The sequence below is a fragment of the Dryobates pubescens genome, chromosome 11 (assembly GCF_014839835.1).
Source record: "Dryobates pubescens isolate bDryPub1 chromosome 11, bDryPub1.pri, whole genome shotgun sequence".
NCBI classification, from domain to species: Eukaryota; Metazoa; Chordata; class Aves; order Piciformes; family Picidae; genus Dryobates; species Dryobates pubescens.
The window spans coordinates 16,827,607-16,839,847 of NC_071622.1; the positions used below are offsets into that span (position 1 = coordinate 16,827,607).

Sequence of the window (12,241 nt, forward strand, 5' to 3'; positions counted from 1 at the left end):
ATCCTTATTCATACTAAGGAAGTGAAAAAGCAGAAGTGCAAGAAGTACTATTAGTATTAAATTTAATTTTTCTGTTAAAAATGCTCCATCAAGTGAAGGTGTTTTGTTCACTGAGCTGCTATTTCAGATGCTAGGAGACGCAAAGATGATGATCTTACTCTGTGGGAAAAGAGAAGCAAGGTCAGTAGAGTTAATACCCGATTTCCTGAAACACTAAAATGCTATATTCATCACATCAGTTGAATATGATCAGCATAAATAACTAAATAAATCGTTCAGCCTACCTAGAATACAAAATGTAATCTCAGTATTATGCAAAACCCACATGGATTTTAGCTCAATTTAATATCATAAAGACTGTATGTTATGATTTCATGTTAACAATAAAAAAACCCTTTTGAGTCTTAACCACCATAGCCATGCATAAAATGTAAAAAATAAATTGTAGTAGAACTCGATGAGAAATTCCTCCTAAACCAGTGACATATAAACCAACTACATATTTTCAAAAGATGAAAGTGCTAAGTAACCAGCTGGCACTTACTTTAAGTGACAAAATGATGCCATTCATTTCTATACTGTATATATTGCTTTACTCTAAAATGTACTTTAGGCATTTTATACCCTGGCTGATACAGCCTGTAGTTTCTGTGCACAGTTACAAAACGTTGAAAATTAAAGCTTGCTAGATTAGCTTTATGTCATGCAATACAGCTGAAAATTGACTGACCACTCAAGTGGGCAGTCCTTTCTAAAGATTCCTGCTAAACTTTCCAGGTCTTCATTTTTGAAATGCAGTTCTTCCAGCAAGGTGTTCAGGAACTGTGTGTACATTGGGCTCCTCTGATTATTCTTGAAAAGTGGAGTAATTTGTGACAACCTAGGAAAAAAGAACCCACAAATTTGGTACAGAAAAGCGACTTGTCAGAGTCAGATGTAAAGAAAGCAAAGCTCATAAGTTAAAATAACTGTATGGATGAAAGGCAGTTTATAATGCTGACTCATTACAGTACATAGGATTATGTGTTTTATATACAGTATGATCTCTACCAAAACAGGAATTTTGGTATGCAGTGAGACAAAACCAACAAATCAACAACCAACCAACCAACCAAAATCAAATTAGAAAAAAAAGGGCTAGTAGTTTGTATGGCTCTAATCAATTATATATTAAAGTTATAGAACACAGAAAATGTTCAAAATAAAGTGCAAAATACTATGCAATTGACATCAGTCATTCTTTTCTTCTCTGCTAAAAAGAGTGCTACTGTAAAACATTGATACTGCCAAAGTTGTATAGTTCTTTGTACAAGTAAAATATAAAAGAGCTATAAAATTCTATCTTAAAAGTAACCAAGAAGAATGTTTTAACTACAAATTATTCTCAGTCCTCCTTGAAAGGATTTGGTACTTAATTGGCAACTCAAACTTTATAATAAAGACACTCAAGAAGGCCACTCACTTGAATGATTGTTTCTCCTGTATACCATAAAGCATGTAATATGTCAACATGGCAAATGCATTTTGCTTCAAGCCTAGCTAGATTTCTCCAAACATATAGAAGCCTCTCTTGGAGGCTTTCTAGAGTATTATTGATTTTATTTGATGGACATGGGCACATGAGACATTAATTAAATTCTCAAACTGAGGAGCAATGTGAAAGAGTTATCAAAGTAATCGGATTTCCTACTTTTCACAGCTTAAATTAGCCTTCTTAGACACTGAACTGAAATTACAATGACCAGAAGCTGAAAGCAATTGCCAACTACGAGAAGAGAGAACAGGCAATGGAAATAAATGGGACATTAGTGCACATCCCAAAGAAAATGTTATGCATCATCTGAAATCATGGAAACTGCAAGGCATGCATTGCTGTATGTTGCTTTTAGTTCCAAAATCAAGAACAGCAACAGAAGGCATAATCTTCACAGAATCCAAAACCAAAGGGGCATACTGCTGCAGCTAAAATGCATTCCTCAGTTTGCAAGGAGCTATCACCATGCAGATCATCTATATATAAATATTATCTGCATGGAGACGAGGTGAAATGTGGAGTTGTTTGTTTTCATTTATGTTCTAATTTTACCCATATTTATTTTTATCCCAAAGTCCTTTCTCTTTCTTGCAATTCTATTGCAAAATATTTCAAAGGTAGTAAGAGCTGAATCAACTTCCTAAGCACACACACACATGTATAAATAAAAAATATATACAAATCTTTAAGAAACAAAATCAGATATGAAAGCTAATGCTGAATGGTAAGTAACTTCAACACCAAACACTACTGACAAGATCACTTAACAAGAACCCATACAGCGGCAACAGGAACTTTGTCTTGAATGCAGTGTTTAAATAGTGCCACTGACACCATATAGATGCCACTGAAAACTGCAATGACCCCTACCCCTACCTCTCAAGAAACCATCATGATTAATTCAGTTTAATTATATACAGCATTTCAGTTCAAAGATCATGGAATTGCCTTGAAACTCTGCAGCATCTTCAAAAGACAGAATATAAACAGGACCACAACAACAACAATTGGCTACTGCAACAACGAAAAGAAAAACATCAATTCTGCTTATCTGTCACTTTCACATGTTGCAACATTCAGGGGGAACAAACTTGCAAATAAAGTCAAATAAAAAAAAAAAGCAAAGCTGAAGGATTAAGTGATTTAAAAACAATCACCTACAGAAGCATGCTGTCGTAGTTTGGGCTGGGTGCCCTCTGCTACAGGGGTGTTTCCTGTGTCCAGAAGTCCATCCCAGTGGGTGGACTCAGGAAATTAGGTATTTCTACCATAATCCCTTGCACCACTATAAATTTTGCGGTGGGGTCTGGCACTTCCTCTTTCCTTCCCTCTCCGAGACTTGGTAACTGGGGGAGAGATCTCCCGGCCATGGGCCTGACTGGGCCCAAGGCCACAGGGGGATGGGCAGTCTCAGGCCTGGCCAGCTGAGACTAGCCCAGCAGAGGGAGGGGGAGGAAGGAGCCCTGGGGGTTTTGGATGCACCCTCAGGTGGGGTTTGGAGTTTTTCTGGGTTTACTTTGGTTCCTTTCTTGTCACTGTTTCCTTTTGTGCACACTCACTGTTCTCTATCTAAACTCTCCATTACGTTTGCAATCAGTTTGTCTGAGTCGTTATTTCTGCCTGTGGTGGGGAGGGGGTCTGCCCCAACCCATTACACATGCAAACTGAAGTGCTTCTGAGCAAAGTTACACACGCGTGCTCCAGTGCCTTCAGCATGCCCGTTGAAAGGAAACAGTCACACTCAGCTCACGGAAAAGCAGTACAGCATGTATCAGGCTGCATGAAACAGCATACCCACCCACTAACACCATATGGTAAACAGGTCTTGGTAAAGATTTTAAGAGTGTTAAAAATGTCAAACTGTATCTCACTGATAAAATTTGTATTTGCTGGCTATTCTACATATGTCACTTACTTGAGAAAAAAAAAAAAAAGGGAAATTCTTACGAAGCCCAAACTATTATTATGAAGCCATTAAATGACATCTGGAAAGTGTGTATGTTTAGATAGTTTCAGTGCTTCAAATCAAGACTACTTTGAAATGTTTAGGAGTTTAACCTTAAATTAAAACGTTTGTAGAAGTCAGTCTCATCATATGGAATACATTTCATTCATTGATATGGTAATGCCTGCAACTTATTCTTACATCTATGCACACCTTACACAATACTGATGAATACATTCAGAAGCCATGGTTCTGAACACAATTATTTCAGTCCCTTACTTTGTTCACCATGCTTGGAACTTGAACAAGAAGAGAATTATAAAGCAGAATGACAACACAGATAAGCACCACCTGTCTTTCCATAGAATGCTTCGGAACATAGGATGTAAACATTTTTGACAGTTACAGGCATTTAAACACTCTGAACAACACTCTTATCATAATAATGACAACATAAGTTTTTTCTCTTTTTAATTCAGTTTCTTTCTACCTTTGATTTTAGGCACTTCAGGCTTAATTTTTAAAGATCATCATAACCAGGATGACTGGTAACTATTCTTCTATCAGAATGAGAGTTGCACTAATGAGCGTTCAAGAAACTTTTGTAACCCTTTCAGAACATGGAAACCATTCTATGATTCTACGAAATAAAGCAAGAGCTTGCAGCACCATTTGGTTTTTTAATTCCTTCCCCTACAAAAACACAGACACAAACCAGTGTACATGTGCTACAGGGACGGTGCCAACAAGCTTCTGATGGAGGTGTCATCAATAGACTCTTGCTAAGGGTGCCCACCTGCAAGGAAATCCAATGCATTTTATGCTGTCTTTGGACAGTCACTAATTGGACTACAGCTGTGAGCAATCTTGTCCTCTCATCCCACAAGCATTTTAGCTGCAGGTCTGGTAACATGCACTATGTACACTTAACGAAGGGTAGAAGTGCTTACAAGAGCCTGACATCAGTTCGGGTGATTTAACATAGCTATTAGAGGTTCTGAGAGATCAATCAGCCACTCCAACAACGTGCCATTAGCACTAGGCTGAAGCACATTTGCTCCATTGCTATGATATGTGACATAAGTCATGTCACATTGTTCAAGGACTGATGTAGGAGAAACAATGCGAAAACCCATCAAGAAACATAACTGTACAGGAGACACTTGGTGGAGTGCCAGTGATCATTACCTGTCAACTACTACAAGAAAGCATTAAAAGGAACCTTATCTGACTAGAAAACCACTTCATACCAAAAATCTTCTTGCCAATACACCAGTGTTGCCTATATTCAGAAACAAATGAAGAACAGTTTAATGGAAACGCTGCACCAAAGTGTGTGATTTGGCAAGGAATGGTTCGCAATCTAGTGCTTTTTGTGTGTGTGACCAAATGGCCCTGGAAGTAGAGCAGCTTATTGAAGTCTAAGTCTTTAATCCCAAAGAGGAGATATTGTTTGGGTTACAGATGATGGAAATTAATCTGGAAGTCTGTCAAATTTCCATTCAAAACTCACACTTGCAAGGCTATTATGAGTTAATTTCAGATTTGGAAGAAACCCAAGTCATGAATCTAAGCCCATCTTTACAAACAATTAATTGGTACTTAGAAAAATTAATCTACAAGCCCAGGAACTCACAAGATCTCCAGCTTTTCCACCTTCCACAGTTTTTTTGATAAACATCTGGGACAGTATTACCTCAATATCAACTGCTTTTGAGATTTACAAGTATTAATATATTCTTCCCAGCTCTGTACCTACCATTTTGAGTTGAAATCATGGAGAAAGTAATCTCTGATTGGTTCTACAAGTTATAAAGGATTGGAATGGTATTGTATGGATCAAAATAAGCTGTATATGGCAATGTCAGCTGCAAGTGGCAGGGAAGGGACTGTTTTTCAACCAGACCCTGTGAAAGACTGGTGAAAAGGTGCTCCACTGAGAAGTCCAGAACAAGCCCTTCTGCACGACAGGTAGATGGCCAAGCTGAGCATCCTGCACCACTTCTTGGGCTAAAAGCTGCTTACAGGATGGTACCAAAGAGGAGGCCATCACCTAGACATGAGTTGCTAAAATTGTTACATAATACAAGGTATTTTAACTTCGTCAACAGCTCAAGGACGTGGCACTTGGTGCCATGGTCTAGTCATGAGGTCTGTGGTGACAGATTGGACTCGATGATCTTTGAGGTCTCTTCCAACCTTGGTGATTCTGTGATACTGTGACTGCTTAGCAGCTGCCTACAGTGAATTTCCTCCTGTTTGCACTGTAAGTGGAAGAGAGAGCACAAAACTCATCCACAGGTTTTAATAATAAATGCTTGATCAGATTAATAAAAACTACTATCAGTATGATACTGCAGGTCATTCTCAGTAATAGTTCATCTTATTTAGTGTTAAAACTCCTCTAGAAATAAACAGTGCCCTGTTAGAGGAGTTAGTGAAGCCAACCATGCTGTTGTAACTGGTGCTCTATTGTGTCAGCACATACGAACTGGGGTTGTGGTTTTGTGACTTTTTTTTTAGCATATGTCAAATATATTTGCACTACTTTTACGTCACAGATTTGATTGGCTTGGCAATGCACCAAAAATTATTAAGCAGAAATACCAGTCTTTTAATATAGCAGTTTTATAGAATACTGTCTTAGATTCCTTTCTTAATTACGTCCCTTTGAAGGAAGCTTCCAACACAACTATTAAGTGAAAGTAATTGTTTTGTTTAAGACAAAGGGTCAGACTGAGTCAACACAACAAGTGTTACTGTTCAGCAATACAGCTCATTGAAACAAATGAGCATTGCAGCCTGCAGACTGCCTGCCTGTACATGTAACCGGAGTGTCACCAGTGGATCCATCGCTTAATGACTGTGCTTCAGCTGACGGGGTGAATGGAAATGCTCACTGCATTTACTCATTTCATGAACCCCTACCGCAAGGTGCTCAGACTCAGGCAGAGTAGGTCAAAGCACTGCTGTAATTCTGAATGTTCTTCATAATACATTGACTGCTTGCTTAATTTGGGGTAGAGACTCTCACTTGCCAGTATGTCACTGGATACAGTACACTTGTCTAGGGACACAAATTTTGTTAGTAAAGTGTCTTACATCACAGCAGAGATTTCCACAGACCTTAAAACACAATGGATCCATAAAGCAAAAGCTGGTATCAGACAGAAAGCTGATCTGAAGCATAATGTCAGTGTAGTTTTAAGTTAAAGATGAAACACCAGGGAGTTTAAAAAAAAGATAACCTTTGGTATGATGAAGTGGTTATGCAATCATAGCATTTTAACATACACTCAGACATTAGAAAACATCGCACCCTCAGCTTTAGCTGTTATGCTCACAGTTTTGGTTAAAAAAAATCCCACTTATTTCTTACTACTTTAGTTTGAGCATGATTTAGAAAACTCAACATTTAAAAAAACACCCTTAAAAGCCAAAGAGTGTCTCTAGAGTGAACATTTTCCATTAGAACACATTAATATTTGACAGACAACCTCAAACTGGAAGCATCTAACTTACAAACAGGATGCAGAAGATTTAAATATATCTCCAGAACTAAGTCTTCCTTTAAATTAAATACTAGTGCCAAAGAAATGAAAGTAATTATGATCAGCGTCATTTGCAACTCTGAAATTTGGAGCCCTTTGTTAGCATATCCTATTGGTCAAAAAGGGAAGCCAGTATTCAGGGACAGTTTTCTTTAATCTCCCCAAATTTATTCCTAAATTGTATTTTCTTAATGAAAGATGAAACACTTTGAAGCCCACAGTGCTGAATGATAACAACTGACAAAAATAAACAAGCGATTTTCTTAATGAGGAAAAAAGCTGCTTCTGGTCTAGTTTTAAATATAGCCTGAAGATCCTATTCTCATCTTAAAGACAAGAATTTTGCAGCTAAAGCGCAATTTATGTTTTATTTATTTAACTTCCTTTCATTATTGTGTACTGACTTTTCCACAGAATCCAGCACAGACACTTTAATCCTCTGATGGCAACAGAAACTAAATTATTCATAGCTTAAAATTTTTGTCCACTACGTTTAAATCAATGCTACAAACACTGATTCGAAATCAATGACTGGAATTCCTGCATGATTCAAGTATGTGGCAGAACTTAAGGGTCATTCAAAAGTTCACTTAGTTGACTGTTTCCATTAGCTTAGTTTTTTTCCTATGCAGCTTCTGCAAGTCTGTTCAAGAAAAAGGTTCTTTTGATACATGTCTATGTGTGTACTTACACAAAATAGGTATTTTTCTTCTTTAAAACTTCCCTTGCACAAACATACAGTATCACTAAGGTTGGAAGAGACCTGGAGGATCATCGAGTCCAACCTGTCTCCACAGCCCTCATGACTAGACCATGGCACCAAGTGCCACGTCCAATCTCCTCTTGAACACCTCCAGAGATGGTGACTCTACCACCTCCCCAGGCAGCCCATTCCAATGACAGATAACTCTCTCGGTGAAGAACTTTCTCCTCACCTTGAGCCTAAATTTCCCCTGGCGCAGCTTGAGACTGTGTCCCCTTGTTCTGGTGCTGGTTGCCTGGGAGAAGAGACCAACCCCTTCCTGGCTACAACCACCTTTCAGGTAGTTGTAGAGGGCAATGAGGTCTCCCCTGAGCCTCCTCTTCTCCAGGCTAAACAATCCCAGCTCCTTCAGCCTCTCCTCATAGGGCTTGTGCTCAAGGCCTCTCACCAGCCTTGTTGCCTCTCTGGACATGTTCAAGTGTCTCGATGTCCTTCTTAAACTGAGGGGCCCAGAACTGGACATAGGACTCAAGGTGTGGCCTATACAGCCGGCGTCCAGACAAAAGTCTACTTCCCTTCCTTTTTAATGGGGCTGAAATGTCACTTCTTGTACAGATGGCTGCATACAACTCACAGCTGTTAACAGTTTACAACAGAGTATCTAGCAGTTTAATAAAAGTGCTTACTAACAACTGAAAAAGAAACAAGGGAATTCCTTCTTATTCCTCCTCCTTTTTTTTTTAACCTCTCAATCAGTTATGTGTATCCAAATAGTCAACTGGCAATTCAGAAAAAAGAACAAATAAAATATCTAAGGTGCACCTAAAGCTGTACCAGCCCAAACATCACTGTTTTCTAGGTGAGTGTCAGGGACTTTGGTCAGGCCCTCAGGGCCCAGCTGCACTGCAGGGTTCCCTCATGTTATAACATGCTCTCCTCACACGGCTTTGGAGACCAAGTAGAGATCTGCAAAATACTTGGCTGGTTCTGCTCTAACATACCATATAAGCTCCCCCCCCTTTCTGTTAAACTGTCTACAGGAACACTTTGAAAGGCACTCCAATGTTTTAACTGCACTATGCAGGGGTGATGTGGGGAGGCAACTGGCTCACAGTTACCTTATCAAGTCCGTTTATTAAAAATAGATTGAATAAAATGCAAATGTTCTGGATCTTTCTATATTTTTTTTTAACCTAACTGACAAACTATTTGTATGAATAGCAGGATGTATTGTTTATGCCACTTTTTTCCTTGCCCCTGCAAGCTAAGGATCGCTCAATCAACTGCCAGCTGTTACTTGTAACAGCCAGCTGCATAACTTCAAAGATCCTGCAATTAAAAGCTTTTATAATAAGATACAGAAAAGGAAAGAACTCAAGTAAATTCAGAGTGTTCTCAAAATACTAAATCCTGTAAGATAGATGACCTGTGACTTTCAAGGAAGGACAAGTAAAGCACTTTCTTACATAACAAACAAAACAAAATAAAATTCACATCATTAGTGATGCTAATATCACAGGCAAAGGAACACCCAAAATAAGTCTGAAAGAAACAAACAAAAAAAACAAACCTAAAAATTACGGTGAGACATTTGATCAAAGGGTGTAGTTTAGCCATTTAGTGCTATTTATGTCAGTTCTGTACACTGCACACTTGAAGACAATATTGATGTGCACTGTATACAGAAATAGCTGAAAAAATGCCTCAAAATTGAGATAAATATCTGAAGCTCTCTCTTCACGTAACAAAAACCTGGGGTGGGAGGAGACTGTTTGCCTTGTTCTGCCTGCTCCTAGCTGGTGGTTGCCTTGCTCTGCCTACTCTGGTTGTTGTTGCCAGGTAGGGGTTGGTCTCCTCTCCCAGGCAAGAGGATACAGTCTCAAGCTGTGCCAGGAGAGGTTTAGGCTGGATGTCAGGAAGAAATTCTTCCCAGAAAGAGAGCGTGGCCATTGGAACATGCTGCCCAGGGAGGTGGTGCAGTCACCATCACTGGAAGTGTTTAAAAAGAGCCTGGATGAGGCACTTAGTGCCATGGTTTAGTTGATTAGATGGTGTTGGGTGATAGGTTGGACTCAATGATCTCAAAGGTCTTTTCCAACCTGGTTAATTCTGTATTTTGTATTTGTAAACACTATTTTACCACAGTGTAATTAATTAGATAATACAGTTCTCAAAAAGTAACTAGAAAATGGCATTTTCCACTATTTTCTAATTTCAGTTTCCATGAGCAACCAGTAGCATGAAAACGTGACAGCAACAATTTCCATTTAGCAGAGGAAAGTTTACAAGTCTGTTGCTTTCTACAATTATTTTAACCTTCGCAATGCAAACATCAACACGGTTTCTTCTCACACAGTTATCACTTCTATAGTGTTCCTGCTAAGCAAAGTTTAGCTGGGTCAGAGATTGTGTTTTCATCATTTTGTATTAACAGATATGACTAGAGGATGGATGGATGGAGTATGGTATCCACCTCCACATACCACATTCCAAGATATTACTCCAACATTAGTTCACAGACATGAAGCAGGAGAACCTCTAGAACACTGTGTGCCATTGAAAGCACTTACATTCAGGGGCTTGCTGCAGAAGGTTGCAATTTAGCTTACTTACCTGCATAAAGCCGAGGCTAAAAAACCCTCCACAATATAAATTCAGAAGAAATCACTATCGGCAGTTTCTCTTCAACAAATCTAAGTTTCTTAGGTACACATTTCAAGGACAGGCCTTGTTTAAAGAGCGCCATTTATTTGAAGACTGTTTCCTGCTAACCAGCTGACAGATCAAAGGTACTTCTCAGTCCTACCATGTGTTCCCATTTTCCCCTCTTTCTCAATTTAGTGAAAATTTCAAACTTATTAAATTAAACATTTATTTTAAAACTGATGCTTTCACCTTTTCCAGTTGTTTATTCCTTAGTCTAAGTTCTGCAAAGTTTCCCTGTGACTTCTCTCACATACTGGGAATTTATACTGCTTAAGTCTTGGGGTTACTTAGCTACATGAAATTAAGCATAGGTATCTAAGATTAAGAAATGCTAAGGCTCAAGTTTCTGAGATTAGTGACTCTGTAAAATACACACTGATACATAAATTATTGTGGACATATAGTGGGATAAGTTAGTATCTAAAAGATGCCTTTATATACAAACCAGATGCATTTTAGGAATTAAGCATTGTTTCATATACATCCATTTTTGCAATTGCTGGACTTCTTTGCTGCCATGTGCTGGTAACCTGTTCCTATCGATTCAGTGATACTAACAAAAAAAAAAGTCATTGAAGAGTAAAGACAGTATACTGTCTGCAGTTAAAACAGCTACAATGCAATATGGTTAGGTAAACAATTTGTCAATACTTGACTTTATAAAATGCACTCACCTGTACTCACTAACTATGGAAACAATGATCATAAAACTGACCATAGTTTAGTTTCACACCTTTCTAACACTGTAACTTGATTATCAGCCTTTCAGTCCCATATGCTGATCAAACACCTGGGATAAGGCAGCTGAGTAAAGAGACATGCTTGCTTTAGACTTGCTTCCACTGTGTCCAAATTTTTTTTTCTTCAGAAGTTAAACATAAGAACCTCAGTATTTTCCTACTTGCCTTTCCTAGTTCTGAAAGCAAATGCCAGTGCAGTTTTTGACCTCTCAAAATGAGATTCTTAAAAATTCCCAGAAGCTGAGGATTCTTATGACCCCTTTTCCAGATAAACTACAGTAGGTTTAAGAAACTAATCAATCAAGCAACAAACCAAAAAGCAACCAAACAAAAAAATCCCAAACTAACAAAAACCAAACCCCAAAAAACCCCATCCCAAACCAACCATCTCAAAACACTTTTCCTATTAATTATCTCTAGATCTATTACTGACTAGATGATTTCCAGTAATTCACTCTTCTTCTCTTAACCCCAATTTTACCATCTCTCTAACACTATTAACACTGATTTGTGAAAGTGCACTCACCTAAACACATATCAAAGAAAACAATATATGATGAGCTTTGATTCATATGTGAAGAGCCACATGAATCTCAACTATTCTTTAACCTTTTCTTAAGCTGAATAGCTTGTCTCAGCAATACTGAATTTTATGATTAATGAGTTAGATCTATTCAGTGTCCTCTGGAACTGTTCAGATGGACAGAGAGGATGAAGAGATCGAGTGACATACACACTTCTGTGGAACACAGGAGATAAGCGTGGTATACATCAAACCAAACCAAAACATACAGAGAGCCTAAGCCTCTAAACACTCAAGCACCTGTAAAGTTTTTGCACAGATGTTGATTTGGTACCTAAGCTTTGCAGTTACAGGACAAATCTCCCATATGTGGGTTAGCTATGCTTGCTGCCAGCCAGTTAAAGCACACTTTTACTTTTGGGAAGGCATGGGAGAAGAACATGTACTGCTATGGACATGAAGTCTAGTTTCTTAGTATTATACCACACAATACTCGATGAATATATAGTTATTTTATGTTTATTTTCACAACATGCTGA

General features: G+C 38.3%; 1 protein-coding gene across 1 annotated transcript in view; it reads right to left on the reverse strand.

The window, feature by feature from the left end:
* Window positions 1–696: 696 nt before the first annotated feature.
* The window catches only part of RPAP2 (RNA polymerase II associated protein 2), a 38,180-nt gene continuing 26,635 nt past the window's right edge, over window positions 697–12,241 (reverse strand). The window contains exon 12 of the mRNA XM_054165565.1: window positions 697–880. Coding sequence (XP_054021540.1) covers window positions 697–880 — 184 coding nt within the window. The remainder of the gene's footprint in view (window positions 881–12,241) is intronic.